Source organism: Brachycentrus maculatus, unplaced genomic scaffold (genome assembly GCF_059751285.1).
Source record: "Brachycentrus maculatus isolate JH-2025_06_01 unplaced genomic scaffold, ASM5975128v1 h1tg000263l, whole genome shotgun sequence".
Lineage (NCBI taxonomy): Eukaryota > Metazoa > Arthropoda > Insecta > Trichoptera > Brachycentridae > Brachycentrus > Brachycentrus maculatus.
The window spans coordinates 1,671,890-1,692,761 of record NW_028281014.1 but is presented as its reverse complement, the minus strand read 5'-3'; the positions used below and the strand labels follow the sequence as shown (position 1 = coordinate 1,692,761).

The following is a 20,872-nucleotide window of genomic DNA, read 5'->3' as shown; positions in this document are numbered from 1 at the left end:
CACGGGTATCAACAGTTTAAGGCATTATTGTAAACAAAACGTGGATGAAATAAATTAAAAATACCGTTTACAATATTTGACTGCAGACTGCATGTTTTGTAAAGAAATGTGTAGCAAGGGGTCGGGGTTGAACATTTTCACATTTTACATGAATTCAGTCGGCGGCTGGTTGACTGAGACTCCTACCGGAGCCTGAAAATCTGCTTATCGGCTAATATCAGCCGCTACCGGTCTATTTGTATCAGAGATTAAGATGGTAATAAAGCTTTCTTACAACTTATTTAGACTCTGGGAAGCGAGTGTTTTTGCCTAGAATTTCCACTCATGAATTACATGAAATTATAAACATAAGAGTAAATCCACTCACGAGTAGGCATAGGCTATAGAACTTAAAAAGTTGAAGACTAAGTAGGTTCATGATAAGCTGGGTTGCATGAGCCGTAGCTAGATTTCAGTCACAAGTTAGGTAATTAAAAAAGATATATGGACTCTGTGGGTCTAATAAATCCCGTCATCAGCTTTTCCATAGTGTCAAATTCTAACAAGTTCATTATAAAGTTCATGTTACAAATAACAATTATTTTTTTACAAAATACATATTTAAATAATGAAAAATATTTGGTAAATATACAATACATTTTAAATATAACGTTTCTACCTCTCTAATAAAGTAGATACTTGTGTTAAGAGAGGGAGTTCGTTTTACATTTTTTTTTTTATAAACAAAGTAAATTAAAAATAAATATTTTTTTTGGTATGGAGTGAGTCTTATTTGTTTTTTATTAAAAATCAATTTTTATTTTCTCTGACATAATCCATGCAAATAATTTCATATATTTTTGATGCAAAATTTTTAAGTATATTTTGAACTCGCAGCCGATGTACCCCCGAGTCCTACGGACACAGCCATCATCATGTACACGTCGGGATCCACCGGGATTCCCAAAGGAGTGATCTTGTCCCACCAGAACCTGCTGGCCACGATGAAGGCGTTTGCGGACGTGGTCCCCATAATGCCAGACGACATCCTGATAGGTTTCCTTCCTTTGGCTCACGTGTTTGAACTTCTGGCCGAAAGCTTATGCTTACTCACTGGTAAATAAAATCCATTTCCAATGTTTAGATCATGTACTTACTATGTACGCCTCCGGTGGTGTAATGGTCAGCACGCTCGGCCACTGTTCTGGAGGTACCGGGTTCGATTCGAATAAAATAAATGTAAGTGATTTTTTCACTCTAGTATTTATTCAATATTACCCTGAACTGGAAACCGAAGCGGAGGGCTGATCACCTTTCGTTCATGTATTAACGATCAAGATTAAACTGCATTTATATGATGCAGTGCCCTATGTACTATTGAGGTGCGGATAAGATTTTGATAATGATGATGATGACTTATTATTAACCCAATCAGAGCGTTGCTCCCTAAGTCTTATCATGCATATGGCAGCGAAAGTGCGCGATTACCATATAATTTATCAAAGAATGAGTCACGGCCTTAGTCAAAAATCATTATTCTCCTTTTTTAACCCTCATCATAGGGCATAGGGCACTGCACCGCATCGATGCATTGTTGTCTCGAACATACATTAGATGAAGGCAAGGTAATCGGTCCTGCGCTTCATGTGACATTAAATCATTATTAAAATAATCACTTTTGTTTTGACTCCCCTGAGAATCGAACCTTCAAGAATGGGACCTTCAGCACCGACCACTAAGTAGCAGGATGATGATATTATTACAATCTGAATACTTTTTTATAAGTAATTAACACACTATCTGCGGGCGGATTTGCGCTCGTAATAGAGATCTCTGAAAAGAAGTGATAACTTCTAACCATACTGTATACATCAATATGAGATCAAAAGATGCCGCAAAAGTCATGCGTAAAAAATAACTTACACGCAATTTACGATGAGTCGAGTGAAAAGGTAAAATTACCCTTCCCGCCCAACACCACCAGTCGAGTGAAACGGTAAAATTACCCTTCCCGCAGATAGTGTTAAGATTTTAACCAGCAACTCATAAATATTGTGAGCAGTGTGCATTGTTGTAGGCTTAGTAATGCGATTGGATTTAAGGTATTCGTAATATTTTTTCTCTATCTCTATTTATTGTTTAATTATTTTAGGTGTTCCTATTGGCTATTCTACACCTCTGACAATGATAGACAGTTCCAGTAAGATAAAGCGAGGCACTAAGGGAGACGCCACAGTTCTGAAACCGACATGCCTCACCACTGTTCCCGTAAGTTTTCAAATCTCTCATTTTAAAGTCTTTCTGGTTCATTTTTATGTTTCATTTACATTTCTTACTAGAATTACAAACCACATTCTAGCAGCAATTCTACCAAAATCATTAAAGCGTTATTCCAAAATCTCTATAATCTTATTTGAAATAGCCGACACCTTGAGATTCCTCTGCTAGAACCATGTTTTATCTAGGCCATTTAAAGTACCTTACTCAAACTGTTATGTTAGTTTGTAATTTGTATGTTAATTATAAATAAATAAATAAATTGAATTGAATTGAATGTCGGTATTACTATGTCAATGCTTGGCATTACTATTTTGGGATGACGAGGACTACTAATTGGTTAAAATTACACCGCTCTTTCACATTTATGACGAGAACTTCAACACGAAATCACCCGGCGTGTTAAAATTCATATGTTAATGTATGGACCAGAGACAATAGACAAAAAAATTACAGTCGCCATATGCATACCGGCTCCGTCTGTAGCAGCCATCAAAAACGCCTAACCTGTGTTTGTATGCCCAGCGTTGCGACCATAGACATGTCAGGTGTGTCAACTCGGTTGTGGGAGCTAAAAAGTTAATGTCGCAACGATAACAAACTTGCAACTTGTATTTAATATATCTTTAAATAATAGAATGTGTCATTTTTCCATCGAAAGTTTTTAATACGTTCAAATTCAATTTACGTGACTATTATTTGAAATGCTTTTTTTTTTGTTTATTCCAGTTAATCATGGATAGGATATGCAAAGGAATAACGGAAAAGGTATCTAAGGGTGGGCCATTTGCGGGCGCCTTCTTCCGCTGGGCGTATGTGTACAAAGAGAAGTGGATGAAGAGGGGATACGACACCCCGCTCCTGAACCGCCTGGTGTTCAGCAAGGTGTCCAGCCTCCTCGGGGGAGAGCTGCGGCTCATGATCTCGGGCGGAGCGCCCCTGGCGCCCGACACGCACACGCAGATAAGGATCTGCCTGTGCTGCGACGTCGTGTCGGGCTACGGGCTGACGGAGACCACCTCCTCGGCCACGGTGATGGACTGCCACGACCGCTCCACGGGCCGGGTGGGGGTGCCCAACACCACGTGCGACATCAAGCTGGTCAACTGGGAGGAAGGAAAGTACCGTGTTACCAACAAGCCATTCCCACAAGGAGAGATCTACATCGGAGGTAATTCATTTCTTGAATGCATTTATGTATCTTCTCTGTGGTGTAACGGTCACTTTGCTAACTTTGACAATTATCAGAACAATTTTAAAAGTAACCGAATTAGCAATGTAAGGTTTTAAAATTAATTTATAATTTAGTAAAATACATGTTATGTTGATGATGACAAGGTTCTTGTCGAAACCGGTTGGAGAAAAAGTGTACCAATAAAGAAGTGGTTAAAAACAGAGTTGTTTCATTTTATGAAGTTTATAAAATGTGCCACAAAGTAACTGCAAAAAACATTTAAGAAAATACATAGTATTTTACTCGTCGGTAGGCAATTTAAAAAATATAATATTTGGTTTCATTTCAGGTGATTCCGTCTCAGTAGGATATTACAAATTACCTGGAAAGACCCAAGAAGAATTTATGGAGTATAATGGAAAGCGTTGGTTCAAGACTGGTGACATAGGAGAAATCCACGATGATGGGTGTATTAAAATAATTGGTAATTTCTCTCTCTTTAATGCTGTATTTCAATAAGCAAATAATAAATAATCTAATATTCAGATTAAGAGAATCTCAAAATTCAAACATAATCTTAACACATTAAGGACGGGTATTTTTTATGCCTGCGGACCGCTGGCGACGGGATTTTATAATTATGTGCTTATAGTTAAGACCTTAATAAAGAGATTGGTATATTATATTTATATAAAAAACAAAATAATATAATTCCTTCTTTTCTGTCTTTGAAATGAAAAAATACCCTTCCTGTCCTTAAGCATCAATCGACCGAGCCGGTAGAAATAACTTTCCCGTCCATGGTGTGTTAATATTATGTTAAATCCAATAATAAACATTCCCGAGCTATGAATTAAATGTTTGCTAATCTAAAAAATGTATTTAATTTACAGATCGTAAGAAGGATTTAGTGAAACTTCAGGCCGGAGAGTATGTCAGTTTAGGTAAAGTTGAAGCCGAGTTGAAGACTTGTCCCATTGTTGAGAATATCTGCGTGTACGGTGACTCCACGAAGCAGTACACAGTAGCTCTGGTTGTACCGAACCAAACTCAGATTGAGGAATTAGCCACCAAGATTGGACTTTCCACACTTAACTACGAGCAGTTGTGTCAGAGTTCTGCCGTAGAAAAGGCAGTCATCAAGGAGTTAGCTGAACATGCCAAGAAATGTGAGTACAACACTGACATTCTGCCATCACAAATGCCCAGAAATCCCTAGTTTATGCACTATTTAACTTGGCCAACCAAATTATTTGTGGTGGAAGGTTATTTTTACTATGTGGTCACAATATAGAAAAACCAAAAATCCACTAATATTGTTGGTGAAAATGCAATCGCAATCAATGCATGCAAAAGTGGGTTTTAGTAATTATTAAACTAACTGTTTTGCTAAAAGAAATTTTAGTAAAGGTGTTTTATCAACATTTTATTTGTGTTGTGAGTATTACACAAATTGTTTAAAAACTTCAATAAATTACGCGAAGAAGTCCACAGATGTCACTATGAGTTTTTTTTTGAGCAGCCTAATTTTTATGATAAGTTTTGTTCATACTCTCCCGAGAAGTTATTTTTAGATGCTAGAAAAATAGTATACCTCCATTTCAAAGTTATTCAAACTCAAAATAAAGGGATTTTCAAATTAACAAATTTTAGGCCTCAAATCCCTATTACTAAAGCTTAAAAACCATTCAATTTTTTTTCTTTGTTGTGTTCATTTGTGATGATCAAAAAAGAATGGGACTCTTTTTAAAAAAAAGTTCCCCAACACCCCTCCCCCCTATTTATTATGTATTACCATACCAACCTCTATATATACCTGAAAAAAAAAATTGCTCGTTTTACTATTCAACGGTAGATGAAAACATCTGTAGTTTTCAAAACCAATCATGTGTAATGAAATACAACTCATTAAGTGGTATGTTACAAGTTTTTTTTTAAAATTAATCCACTTGTCATTCCACAAAGTTAATGCCGAATCAATAAATAATATCAAAAACTAGTTTCTTGTAAGAAATCATAACGTGGAAGATATTATGCTGAATTGTAACCTTTATTTTATCTTCATATTCAATGTTACCGATAACCTCAAATATATCTCAATGTATTATTGTAATATTATAATATTATTGTAATATTATTGTAATATGCTGTATTATTGTAACTTTTCAGGTAAACTGGAAAGGTTTGAAGTTCCCGCAGCTGTGAAGCTCTGCTCCGAAGTCTGGTCTCCGGATATGGGACTGGTAACTGCCGCATTCAAACTTAAACGCAAGGACATTCAGGAGCGATATCAGGGAGACATCAACCGCATGTACGCTTCTTGAAAGTAGATGTTCTCAGAGAGCTAATTCACACCGGACACTCGCCCCGCTACAACAGTATTTTATGTAAAATATAGTCCTGTCTTGTGTTTACTCGCTGGTCACTACCTTAAACTCGTAAGATAGTAATAATAATAAACGCATGTTACTTATTGCAAAATTAATATGTATTAAGTACAAAGAGACATCTTGTACAGTACAACGGTGGTTTGCTGCTCGTGAACATAAGAGATTCTCGATACATTACAGTGTATAATAATCCACACTTAAAGGAGAATATAATTTATAAAATGAAGCATAGAATTGAGAGGGAAGTTATCACTCGGTCAGTAGGGAGGCGAGAAGAGTATAGTGTACAATCGGTGGTAGTGGAATATGGTCATTCCGCTATCTCCGCAAACGGCATCCGAGGAATATCTCTTACTTATATAATTATGAGAATTTTTTTCAATTATTATGTCAAACATAATATAATGTACCTTTGTGAATTACTTCACATAATTGTATTTATAAATATTTATAGTTATTCTTTTTATAACTACTCTATAAAATTATTACATAATTAAAACATCACCTTATTAATTGTAATTTATTTGGCATCCATCATCCACTCCATCCTTCATGAAACATCTGTTCATCATAATAATACATTAGAGAGTGAAAGTGTTAGTGATTATACTTTCTGATTGATTTACTTACTGGTTTCTGTAAATACATTACTAAAGTATGAGAGCTAATTTATGTTTTTAGTTGTTGTTAGTTAAGACTGATATAATTTTATCTGCATTTTGATTATTAATACATTATAATTGTTAAAATATATGATATTACGTTATTGCGGTATGTTTGTATCACTAATGGTCGAGGGTATAGGTAAATATCCACACTGTAAAAATATGCACGTTATGATAGTGCTATAATAATTAAATTATTTTATTTTTATGTTTTCCATACTTCCAACAGCTAATCTTGCTAATTTTTATTATTTTCCAATTATGAATTTGTAAAATACTTAAGCTTCGAGGTTATTTTAACCTCATTTTGATGGAATTATTAATGTTAAAAATAATAAAGAAATCTATATTGAATTATGTGTGTTTTATTCCCCTATGTGACTATTTCACACTTGTACCAACTATGTATTATAAAATGAATTGTTGGGTAATATATCCAAAATTAAACAAAGTTTATTTGGTTGAATTCTACATTTATTTATGTATATTTTAATACGTGACGCGTTTCGTCTTCTTAGGACATTATCAAACACTTTGAGTGTTTGATAATGTCCTAAGAAGACGAAACGCGTCACGTATTAAAATATACATAAATAAATGTAGAATTCAACCAAATAAACTTTGTTTAATTTTGGATATATTACCCAACAATTCAATATGGAATTCTACCAACTGTCTGCAGTTACAATAAGTATATTATAAAATGTCCAAAAGCAAATTAACCCAAAATTTGTTGAATTTACATCACAGCCTTGTTACCCAAACAGAAATTACGGACTAGTAATTAATACATGTGTTTTGAGCTCCGGTAATTTATTGAAGAATGTGATAATTTCAACTGGATGAGGGTAGGACACAGAGGGTGACAACAGCCTAATCTGTTTTAGTATGGAATTTTTGTTACTATGTCAAATTTTCATATCAATTATGAATCACGTCTAAATATGCCATAAATGTGCCTATTTGTTGCTGAATTATTATTTTCATGTAAAAAATTAAGACATTTGAAAATAAATTACTTAAAACTGAAAATTAATTTATAAAACTCAATATGTACATCAATATTGAGTAAATCAAATCTGCTTGACAATAACCAGAATTTTTGTCATACATAGTTTTCCAGTAAGTCAACCAGTCCAATGGAGCTGAACAAAGGGAATAATGCACAACTCTCGGACTATATAAAAACTAAAGTGGGTGTCGATACAGATGACATGTGGGATGTAAATTTATGCTGCTCCTAATTAGATATTGTTCGAAATGATTATTGGGCTGAATAAAAAGAATCAATATGGCCAATCAAAACAACAAAAAACCAGTCAAATTTGGTGCCATCAAAGGGCCCGTTTGCTATCTGTGAATATCCATGTATGATCAACAAATACATGTTGACCATATATAAAAAAATGCTTACCATCAGGGAATAATAATAATAAGTACCTGCTTAATAAATCTTAAACCTATGTAACATAGTTGCGGCATTATTTTAAAATAATGGGATTGATTGAATGAATTAAATAATAAAGTTAACGAATGGCTGGTAAACAATACTCATACAGTGGAACCTCTCATAACGAGTTAAATTCGTTCCAGCATCTTACTCGCTAAGCGAAACATTTTTCCCATACAAATCAATGTAAAATACGATAATGCGTTAATAACCAGGCCGAATGAAAACTCAATTTTTATATGATTTTTTAAATGTATATTCAAATAAAATTACTTATAAATTATAACTTATAATTTTTAAGGAGTGTAAAACTTGGAATTTTATTTAGATTTGAAAGAAAACGTAAGTAAAAATATGAATTTATGACAAATAATTAATCCCTTTTAATTAGAAAACTGTTAAAAGACATTTGTTTTTGCCGACGCTTCCAAATTTTTGAAAATGTGCCACATCATTATCATGGAATAAATTTGTAGCACGAATAGCCACCTCCTTATTTAGGGTAATGCTTCTTTATATACAATGCAACGGTTTCCCATGCTTTCAGCATTTCTCTTATTGTGCTAGAAGATTGTTGCTCTGCTACTTCTTCCTCCTTCATTAACAAACTCTTCTCCATAATTTCTTGCTGTGAAACACGATGCGATTACATAAGCACTTCGGTGATCAGCACTTGGCTGTACTCTTTCACAAGCTCTTCAATATCATCGTTTTACCTTCCACCTTGAGTTCTATTATATTGGCTAATGACACAATCTCGTTGACTGTAGACTCTACAGTTACTGTTTCAAAATCACATTTGACAACCCTCTCTGGCCAAAGTTTTTTCAAAGCAGAAGTGAGCAGAATGTAGTGAAAAAGGGGCTTGCCATTCCTCTGTTACTTGTTATGTGAAACATCGCTCGTTAAGGGAGCAACTTTTCAACCTTTTTTTTGGTCGCTATGCGAAGTACTCGTTTTGAGAGGTTCCAGTGTATTTCAGTTGAGGAATATTTTGCATAATTTGTTTTTTAAAGTTTTAGCGGCGGCTATACATAAACTATAGCTGCGATGAATGAACTCAGATTAGACTGGACGGATTGAAAGGTAAAGCGTGACAATTCGGTAACACCTTTCGGTGTTATTGAGCTTGAGTTTTTTTGATACATTTACTTCGTCTCGTAAGTAGAGACATCATACGGAATTCGTTGTTCGGCTACGAATAATTCGAACTACAAAGCACCTTGTAGAACAAATAAAATTAGAGAATTTCTAGACGTGATTATAAGTACTGCATGATAACCAAGCATCACTAAGCCTACGTAAGTTGAAATATTTAACTTTAAATTGTATTTATATTTTTATTAAAATTGATGAAACCAACCACAAGTCCCTAAGTTGCTTTTGACTAGTTATTCTTCTTTTCATGTTTTCAATAAATAAAAAAATTGGCCTATTCTTTGATCTTTTTTTGTTGAGCTCAACCTCATATTTTCATAATTTGTAGATACGACATTATTTGTACGGCATAATAATTTACTGTAATAGGCATCTTCGCGCTGTTTTATTACTGAATAAATTACGTGTGGTATTCTTATTGGAATCTGAAAAAGAAATAAGGGAGATCAAATTATCTTTATTTTGATCGCAAGAAAAACTAACAATTTCTACCTACTTACTTTATCGGAATTTCTACCTACTTTCCTCAACCATGGATATGTGTAATGATACGTTGCCGACTTGCTAAAATGCTTTATTTCGACAAGCGAATTTTGTAAATGAAATTATTGTTATTTCAGATTTTTTATAGATAAACATAAAGAGAATTATAAAAAAATATTTTTTTAAGGTGGAGACCAGCCTGTGATATCTCGCGGCCATCTTTGATTCCTGCGGTAAGAAGGGTATGAAGGGGAAAAAAATAAATTTTTCGATAGACCTTGCGCAGTAGCTATTTACCGAATGACGTATCCGAGGATCTGAATGGGCTAAATTATGACGTCATGCGCAGAACAATACGAGTTTAAAAATACCTTCTATCATTTCAACTGTGGTTTACCCCCTCCCCAACCATCAAAACATATGATTTCGGTAGGTAAACAAAACTTCACCAAGATGGCCGTTTTCCCGTTGGCTTGCGGACAGGGGGGGTCGACTCGTAAACGTCAGATTGTTCAAAAAGCGACCAGAAATGACGAGACACACTAATACACTAACAAAAACACCAAAACGGGAACGAAAAATACGAGATACCAACAAGTTGTTCAAATATTTCAAATAAATATATACAAACTATGGTTATAGACAATTATCGATAGAAAAATAGAAATCCGCATATGAAGAACTTGATAATATTGAGTATTATGCCAAAATTAAAGTTAAATTTTGCGTATGAAAGTGTAGTTTTTCTTACTTGACACAACGCTCCCTTGAACTTCTGCAGCACCCCCCAAATGCAAAAAATTTAAAAACGCCTAGCCAGACTTCCAAAACGCCCACAAAGGGGCGCTGGCACCCCCGTTAAGAAATATAACTTCAGAAAGTGGTGAGCACTCCTTCTGCCCTTTTAAAATATTGTATTTTCTAGAATTTTAAATATAATAAAGTAATTCGAAAATTCTATCGTTTTTGTTTTTGTTGAAAAGCCTTATATTTATACATAGTTTGAGATAATAATTTCAAAAAAGTTACCATTACCATTGTAAGGCTGAGTTGAGTAACCATTATTAATCGCCTGAACTCTTTTTATAAATGTCGCGTTTTAGCCGTGACCTTTCTATTTTTGTTTACACTGAAATAAATAAATTTAAATAGTGAAATATCTTCTTCGTAATATTAATATTATAATTTTGAAATTATGTAATACAACAAATTTCAATATAAATACCATTTAACCTGAAAAATGAATGATAAATATTTCGGCGGGTGGATTTGACATTCAGCCGCGGCGAAGTCACGCCCAGCCGGGAGCTTAGTACTTCTAGCCGTTTACGTCACTTCCGGCCACTGGCGAATATCACTTCCAGCCATAAAAAATCGAGGCAGTTGGCGGTCTTTATATAAATTAGTTAGTCTGTGCTTGCGGACCATTCCATTATCACGGGTATTTTTTTTGGAATCATTTGAAATAAAATGGTTTATACAAATATTATTAGTTTATATCATCTCTGTTTTGTTTCAGGTGTAAGATTTCAACTAGGCATTCTATATCAATCCAAAAGGAATCAATGTTTCACTGCCAAACATATATTGTGCAAGAAACGTAAGTTTAAATTATTTGCTGATGTTTATCATTTCTGCATTATCACTTTCATTATGTTGTGTAACGTTAAACTAATGTTTTTTTTAATTATTATTTATAGTTTGTATGTAACTCAGAACTTCGTATATTTAATCTTGAATTCAACCGAATTTAGACGGCCATTTTACTACGCACTTGTTTTCTCCGGTTAATTTTAAAATTATTCAAAATATTACATATTTATGTTATTATATTTTAATTGTAATGGTTTTTACAAATTTCTTTTTTATTTCAGGGTGTATGGATAAGATTTCAATCAGGCATTATATAACAAAACGAATCTTGGTTTTTGTTTTTGAGTTTCGAGAATCGAATTTGTTTCGAGAATCCAAATCAAGAATTGATGTTTGAGATATACATTTTCCCTGTGAACGAACGAACAAAGGGATGTTATTTAATATCAGTGCACTAGATTTAAATTTATCACTAATTGGATCTTTCCTCAACCTGCCTCTGCTAAACGAGTATTCTTTAGCAACGAAATACGACGTAAGTTAATTATCTGTTGATGTTTATTATGCTTATTTTATTAGCTATTTTTTGTACTATGTTACACGCAATTTATATATACAATGACAGATTTAGAAGGGTTTGAATATCCTGATTTCTATAGGACAATACATAACAATGCCGAAGTGGTGAGGAGGATGTTTTACAATGGGTAGTTGCAGTCATCAAGAAGTACTTCTCCTTGTATCATGATTGAAAGTGAAATAGCAGAAAAAGGGAACCTTAGAAGAGAGGATAAAAGCGAAGATAGCAAAGAAGAAACAACACTGCAAAAAATTAAGTTTTCAGTGTTAAGATCGCATCTCGATGATCTAATAACATTTATCAACTACTCGTCAGATAACGAAGTTCTACTATATTGTATGCATTTTCGTAAATTTAGAGGGTTGATTGAAAAAAATTGTTGTTTTTTGAAAGAGTGCAAACAAAACATTTCAAAGCTGGATTACTGAAAGCGTATCGATATCAAACAGCAACATCACTTCACGACGAGTGTTCGAAGACAATATTTTTTTTTTAGTTTTGCATTGTTTATTTATATCTAAATACAGTGTTCATATTTTGAACAAGAAAAAAATGTTTATTTTAAACCTATTTTCTAACCCATTCTCTCCAATTAGTCCATTTTATCGAGGTTTTATTTCTCATATACATGTATATAGATTCTTGTGGCTCTATTACATACCCAATATTAATTTAATTATATTCTTACAGCTCTCCGTTCCGAGTTATCTAGTGCTAGCGGAGCTCTCTAATTATTATGAGCAGCTAGCAGAGCCTCTTTGTTTACTCTTGAACCCCGGTGTATGTATCTTTTTCTTTTGTGAAATCATTTATTTTACTTCAATAATATTTTAAAATCAATATATTATGTCTTGGTATTAATTAAGTTAAATTTTTCAGCTCTTTATTCCGTGTTACCGAGTACTAGCAGAGCTATCCAATGGAATCAGCAGCTAGCAGACCCTTTTTATTAGCTACTGAACCATGTGGTATGTATCTTCCCATTAATGTAATTATCAAATTTCTTATTCATTCGTTCTCATACACACCTTTTAATATTATACACGTTTCTGTGGAATTCTATGTTAAAATATTTTACTACTTTACATTTGATGCAATATAATTTATTTTAGGAGTACAGCCACCCGTTTTGTCAATTTTATTGGAGAATCGAGAGTTTCTAATCTGACTCCAAGGAATCAAAAGCTGAACATGGGCGATGAAGACGAAGAAGCAACTTCGATATGTTCAAAAGAAATCGACAACATTTGAACAATGGCACATTGCTGCTCGTAGATATTAAGAGGGGAAAGTATTAGTATAATACCTTTCGTTGTTAAATCTGATTCCTTATAGATTTATTTAATGTCAGATCAAACAATCGCATCGCCATAAAAGGTAGATGATATACCTGAAAAGATAAAGCTCTTGCTATCGCTTTATATACAGAAGGACCTAAGGGCTACAGGTTACTGGCTAAACTCTGCTTTGCCTTCTCCAGTAACCATTGAAAAATAACTATACTTAATTAGGCTGAAACCCGGCATTAATGACATATTATTTACCAATTTAAAAACAAAAGAATATAAAATTATATATTATTATTATGATATATCATAATAATGATAGATCAGTAAAAACTTGTACATAATTGTTATATTTTATGAAATGAGTCCTCATGTAAATTTCAATTTACGAAATGGATTTATCGAATTGCAATGTTTTTCGATCACACATTAACTATTAGGATAAAAGGGCTTTACACACCTTACAAGCAACCTCAATAATTTTCTTTTTTTGAAAGTGGTGCTAAACATGCAGATCTGAAGGGTATTGTTCTAACTACAAAGAAATTTATTTTATTTGGCCTTAAGCCTATAGCTATTGTGTGATCAGGGTACCACTGTGTTATTCTAAAATTGTTCAAATGAGGCCGATCTTATTTATTTATATCTAAAAGTACATTTCTATAATATATAGGTCCAAGAAAACTCTTCAGTATTCCTGGTGACTTTACAATTCGATATATGTATTTAACAATATTTCTTTATTGATATGAAACATAAATACAATATTTGGTAATGCCTTAAGCACTTTCGTTTAAAGTAATGCACATTAGTTGTAAACAAGAAGGCTTTTTGGGACCTAGTTTGAGCATTTGAGCACTACACTGAATTTTACTGTCCGGCAGTCAGGTTAGCATGAAAAAACAGATGATTGGCTTGTGCACTTGTCCGTCTTTCTCCGGATCGGTGCGCTCGATCGGTGCACGATCATGGTTAGCATGAACTCGATCACTAAAGCTAAACCGTTGAAATAATTTTTATTTGCAATAACCAGACTGCCAAACAGTAAAATTCCGTGTAGTGCACAAGTGCCCTTAGGGCGTTTGTCCACTACACGGCATTTTACCGTCCGGCACGTCAGTTAGCGTTTTTAAACGACGATTGGCTTGGATTGGCTTGTGCTTTACTCCATCTTTCTTCGGATCGGAGCTCTTGATAGATGCGTGAACACGTTGCGCGTAAATTCGATCACGCTACACTGTCGTAGTCGCTTTCACTTTTCAAAACCTGACTGCCGGAGGGTAAAATTCTGGGTAGTGGACAAGTGCCCTTTGTGTGTGTAATTTTAAGTACAATAATAATTTTATATATTCCTGTAATATTGTAATTTTCTTTGATTTGATCCAGAAGGTTATAGGTTTAAGAGAACTAAGAGTTCTAACAACTCGAGTATGTAATTGGTTCACCTTCCGGTTCAGTCAAAGTATGGATATAATAAACCTTTTTACCAGCTAAATGATTTTTTCATTTTTCAATTTCATTGAATAATGTCAAAATCAATATAGCCTAAATATGTCATCAACATAAAACTCTGTAAAATGCGTATTTTGCCATTTTCCTGAAAAGGCGGGAAAATGACGAAACGCATTTTACAGAGTTTCATGTCGATGGCATTTTTAGGTTATTTTGATTTTGACATTTGAGCTTCTTCTTCCTTTTTTTCTCTATAAGGCTGTCGAGTGCATCGATCAGCTGATTTTTCTGCGTAGGTTATTTTTTAGTGTGAATAGTGAGAATATTTAATTTTCTTGATTTTTTTCAACACGTATAATCATTTACCATACTAATTTGACAAAGATATCAATCTTTACTAGTATATAATCTTTGGTGGAGACTGACCGGAGCATTTCGTCATAACATAACGTCGTAACATCGCTCGCGGCGAGCATCACCGAGCATCCGAAACTATGGATGGAGCGCTCGGCTCGCTGTACTGACTGCCTAAATGCTCGCATCGTAACGTGTTACGTTACGACTAAATGCTCCGGTCAATCTCCACCTTTAGACTAGACCAGGCATGGGGAACCTTTCTATTTCAAAAGGCCACATTCACTTATCTGATTCAACATGAAGCCGCAGTAAAGAAAACTTTGACACCCCTCCTAAATATTGTAATTATATCACAATATAAATTGTTGAAAATGCAATTTTTAAAAAATATATAGAAATAATGCATGTTTACAAATCAATTTATTGATCATCAAGCTGCGTATCTATAAGAAACATACTTAATACTTAAAAAGTACGTAAATCATTAAAAATTCTTGTTAATGTTACAGGTTTACCAACCTAAAATGACTTATTTGCATCTGCTTTTTGTTAGAAAGCATTTGAATATTTGGTGCTTAAAGCGAGCTCACTCATTCTCTCTCGCTTACACATCGGTAATCTGTGTTTTTTTTTTGGCATCAGTCAAAAGGCCGCATCAGAGTAATCAAAAGGCCGCAGGTTCCCCATGCCTGAACTAGACTAGTAACTAGAACAAACCGGAGCGCTTTGCGCGCTAGTTTTGCATAGTTTCACATGAGCCGAATTTTGAAGCTCCGTTTTTCCCATCTGCATCATTGGTAACGTCATTTTTGTTACATTTGAAACTTACTTCGCGGATCGTGGATCGCTCAAACCGCTCTTTGTAAACCGTTCGTTTGCGTTTATTTTCGATGTTTATGAATTGCATCCTTTCTCTATTTCACAGCGGCTGAATAGCCACGCCCATGATCACGTGAATTTACTAGTATAGTCTATGTTTTATCGATATCTAATTCGCTTATATTACAAACACCTTAGGGTTAGAGCTCTAAAGTAATAGAAAATTTTGCGAACTGGCCGAAAATTAACGAATAACAACATTCTTAACGGACTCTTCTGGTTCCTTACGACCTTTATTTGGGAGAATTTCACGAAGAAATCGGGACAACGTATATTCGCAGGAATCCAAGTTCCGGTTTCGGCTCCGGTTTGCTCAGTTTGGTTCGGTTTGATTCAGTTCATTCGCAGCCCTGAAACAGAACTGATTAGCGTAGGCACACAACTCGGTAGATGCATATAAATATACTTTCATTATCTATTCCTTTATTGCGATAATGATAAACAGAAGTTTTATAATGGTATTAATTTTTAACACCCAAATACGATTAGTATTTTGATAAGAACGCAATAGGCAGATTGTTTTATTTTATCTGAATTTTTCGCGAAAATGATTAGCATTTTTTTAAAATTCTTTATTTTTAGCGATTATTGTCGTATCAAAAAGTATAAATGACAGCGATAATAAAGATTTGAAGATTTTTTAGCTGTGAATTATCGTAATAATATTACTGATTTTAAAAATCTTTTTATGTGTTGTTGATTTAAAAGTTATCTATGTTCTGGTTAAAGATTGAAAAGATATTGTTTGTCGTTATGCAGTTAGTCGCAACGTTATTGCAATAAATACTGACTAAAGGTTGTGCCCTATATTTCTTTCAAATTCCTTTTATTTACTATATATATTTTGTGTAAAAGCACATGGTACCTCAGATAATAAGTCGATATCCTAAGAAATCATATTTTTGTTTGACCTTTTTTATAAATTGAAAAATAACAGCAACAAAAAAACAATGCACTATGGTAACATTTGTGAAGGAACAATAATTTTGATAATTTAATTATAACATTAATAATAATGAAATATAAATTCCAAATAAACAAAGAAGGACTTGCTTTTACTGCTATAAAATAGCATCACTTAAATATTTATTATTGTGTTAGAATCCGTCGTTCAAAACAAAACAAAAAATCTTATGAAATTGATTTAAAACATTGAAATTGTATTGATTACAGGACAGTTTTTCTTTCATAATTTTTATATGAGAGTCATTGGTCTTAATTCAGATTTTCGAGACTCCAACCCTATTGCGTTAGCCGGCACATTGAATTATGTAAAATTATCTGATTCCTTTGATATAACATCGATTTCACGTCTCTGTTTCAATGCTAAGTCGAAAAATATCAATATTTGAGAAAATATTGTAGTTTATTTATTGACTTGGCGTTTAATTTGTAAAACTCCATTTTAATTTATGTATTTATTTTAAATCAAACACAGATTTTTTGAGTCTACTAAGTTGTATTTTATTAACAAAAAACACATATAAAATTATATTGTGACAATTGTTTCGCCTTGTTAGGGCATTATCAAACGAATGTTGATACAACTACAACTTAGTAGACTCAAAAAATCTGTATTTGATTTAAAATAAATACATAAATATTGTAATGGTTGGCTATTGGGTATGTATAGAAAATAAAATTACTTAATTGATAAAATTTTGGTCAAAAGATATTAACGTTTTCAGCTTAAAGATAGCACTGAAAATCTGGATTTAGACTACCAATGACCCCTATAACGATTACATTGGAAAATTGTTATATTTGATTAATTAAATTACAAATTACCTGACGAATCTACAGTTTGATTTGGGTAGAAGTTGTTCTAATACTTATTAACCCTATAAAATAAAATATTTTAGTTACCTTCGTCATTTTTTTCAATACATGAAATTATAGAACAATACCTTGAAAACAAACATGCAGGAATACGCGATGAACTGTTACGTCACACCTAAGTAGGAAGATGATAAGCGGTATCTCATAAGCCGTAACAAGAATTTAATCTTTAGAGTTACCTTTAAAATGAGTTATAGAGTTTGGACAAATGGTATACCCATTGATGGGAAGAATATCTCAACCTCCGACACGCCAATGATACGATGCCACTCGCAACACGCTAACATCTTATATTGTGTTAAAATAATATATTTCATTAGATTTTTTTAATATTGGAGTTGCAATTATTATTTGCCTTGTTTACGATGTACAAGGCTCATTATGTTCAGTAAAAGGATTTTGATTCTATCCTTTGTGTGAGGATTGGGTAGGATGGTCGGCTGCGGCCTATTCACGGGAACTTCTCCGCATCTACGTTAGTAATAAGAAAACCACAGAAAACTCAAGAGGAAAAGATGGAATGTCATTTGCTTCGCAACGTAATGCCTGACATTCCGTTTCACTTCTAAAGTTCTCGGCATTTCGTGTCCTATTCAAATTCTAAACGGCCTTTGCAACTTTATCGAGAAAGCTACCACTAGGAGGAATTGTCTAGGGAGCTAGACAATTCCTCATGACTCATCAAAATAGCCTAGACTGTGGTCTAAAGATCAACAGACGGATAAGAAAAATGATGATTGTAGACCGTAACCGCGACAATGCTCCAGTAACACTGAGGCTAACTGCCAAGTAGTCCAATCAAACGTTCATCTGCGATCGACGTCACAAACGACGAAGGCCCGGATGACAAAAATTATTGCAAAAATTAAAAAGTATTGCAAAAACTACAAGGGTCATGAACAAACTATCCAAAATTTAGAGGAATCGAAATATAACATATAACTCAAAGGATTCTAGATTCTTCATATTGGCGCGAAAACATTCACCATAAAGGATAGGTAATAGACGCGTTGGAGATGTGGTACTGGAGCCTTCTCGTCTATCATAGACTGAACACACAACTACGTCAATCCTGAAGGATCTCCGCATACCGGAAAGACTGTCCACTGTCGTTAACTCTAGAATCCCCCGGTACTATGAACACATAACGCGCCGAGGAGATGAATCCGTGGAACGACTTCTTATCCAGTGTTGCTGGCGCTAGATCACGTGGTCGCTCCCCCATGCTGTATGGACCAGATATAGAAGCTAACAGGTTCTGCTCTAAATGAATGAGCAAGACAGACCTCGCAACGCGACAGGTGCCGCGAAATAGTCCGACGTGCCACGAGGCCAAACGTTTGGCCACGACCACTCTGGCAAGATTGAAAGATTAAAAAGTAGATTAAGAGAAAAAATACTGTTTTCATATTAGAAATATGCATATTTTTGTTTGAAAACAATATTCCCCTTCAAACGCTTTTAATTTAAATTCGTCTTTTCCGTGGGTTGTGTGGTTGGGATAATTTGGAATAAGAGCAAAGTTAGATTACTAAGAAGTAAGAACGTAATGTTAAGTTAGGTACAGTTAGTTATGGCAGTAATGTACTATATATAATTATGTATCCTGACTAATACATCCAGTATAAATTCATCTATTTGCATATCGTTTACGTTGTGTAATACTCATATTTTAAAGTATAGAAAATTGCGGATGGAGTTCGCTATATATTGTGAAAATCTTTTCTGCAATCTATCAAATTCACTATTATTTTCCAACATTCATTTTATCCCTCAAAATTTTGGTAATTGAACATATTTTTTTATTAGATGTTACGTAACATAGAGACAAGTGGATGGATATTTCGGGAACATAGTCCAATAATACAATTACATAATATGATTGAGCGGTCGCAGGTACTTGGTCTTGGTTGATAATAAATAATAATAAGAAAGCAAAGTAACACTTTGTAGATTCATACGATAAGGTGACAATAAGACTACAATCCCAGTTGACTTTTTATTACGAGATCATCTAATTTTATTACGTTTTCACGAAAAAAAACATTTTTAAATGTTTAAACGTGAATTATTTTATTTTTTAGATTGATTTTCAGCGGGAAAGAAAACCGATAAGCAGTATGTATTTATTTTACATTATAGAAGTCTGGGCGAATGCTGAGATGACAGAGAAACCGGAATTAAGAATTACGTTGATATATCTGCAATATGTATTGATAAATGACTCTCAGGGTTTCAAACTCAGGGTAGACTCAAGTCCAGTCTTTTAAAATAAATGTTTATCAATTTTCGTTAAAAAAATAAGAATTGACAAAAAGTAATACGTTCTCTTAACTTCAATCTGATACATATGTACATACTTATAATATATGTACATTTTTCGGGTACATATAAATTTTTATAACAAATAGCTGTTTATAAGTATATAAAAGTACCTATAATATAGGTTCTTTATGTGTGAAATCATCAATGTGATGAGATATTCTTTAAACGATTTTTCACATTTTTAAACAATCGATATATTATCCCATATTACAATGCACATTTAACATGTGCTATTTTATTGGTTGATGATGTATGGACACTGCCGGTGAGTTCTTAGAAGTCATTTTCCACTGCCCAATGGAATTGAAAAGCGGAAGTCAGTTAATGCTTGGTCCGGTTGGTGTGGTGGAGGATGAGGAATTTCCAAATCCAGCTTTTCCAACTTTGAGGCTGTTGTGCATTGGTGGTCGCGCGCGGTCAGTTAGAACCAACAAGGAAGAGCGAGTGACCAGACTTGATTATTTGATAACGGGCTTCTTCGTTCTCGTTAGCATTTCTTTACAATACGCTCTTAACTTAACTGTTATGTCAGACAATACGCACTTCCCTGAAGATGTAATGGATAACACCAGGACATGATCACGAGACCGCGATTTTTCTCTGACTAATATCGAGCACTGATTGTGTTTGAATTTTAAAAAAAAAACAAAGTACCTAAAAATAATTTACAAAAAGAGTGAAAGAATTTAAAATAATGAATAACTGATTTTTTAGACTATGACTAGAACTAGAATTTATTTGAAATTGAAATTCAGCGCTAATAATAGATTTATAAATATAAAGTTTTTAGTAAAAAAAAGTATTTCATAGGCATATTATAACAGTAATAATAAATAATTTGTTCGGTAAATACAAATAAAGCAAGACATTTTTGATTGGAAAGAAGACTTATAAATGTCTGCATATAGATAAAGTTCATAATATAAAACACAAAATTTGAATAATAAAATATTTAGATAAATATACCAAAGTATTATTAAGAGTA

General features: G+C 33.6%; 1 protein-coding gene and 1 long non-coding RNA gene across 4 annotated transcripts in view; both read left to right on the top strand.

Moving 5' to 3' along the window:
- The window catches only part of LOC148305730 (fatty acid CoA ligase Acsl3-like), a 48,484-nt gene extending 41,645 nt beyond the window's left edge, over nt 1–6,839 (top strand). For all 3 annotated transcript variants that reach the window (XM_088266188.1, XM_088266189.1, XM_088266190.1), the window contains 6 exons: nt 877–1,095; nt 2,132–2,247; nt 2,986–3,427; nt 3,780–3,914; nt 4,324–4,599; nt 5,600–6,839. In XM_088266188.1, the coding sequence (XP_088122314.1) occupies nt 877–1,095; nt 2,132–2,247; nt 2,986–3,427; nt 3,780–3,914; nt 4,324–4,599; nt 5,600–5,754 (1,343 nt within the window). In that variant the 3' untranslated portion in view covers nt 5,755–6,839. The remainder of the gene's footprint in view (nt 1–876; nt 1,096–2,131; nt 2,248–2,985; nt 3,428–3,779; nt 3,915–4,323; nt 4,600–5,599) is intronic.
- Nucleotides 6,840–10,981: 4,142 nt separating this feature from the next.
- On the top strand, nt 10,982–14,530 carry LOC148305729 (uncharacterized). Its single transcript, XR_015838124.1, has 6 exons — nt 10,982–11,017; nt 11,096–11,176; nt 11,451–11,704; nt 12,440–12,529; nt 12,629–12,717; nt 12,862–14,530. It is a non-coding gene; the product is annotated as an uncharacterized LOC148305729 (long non-coding RNA).
- The last annotated feature ends 6,342 nt before the right edge of the window (nt 14,531–20,872 follow it).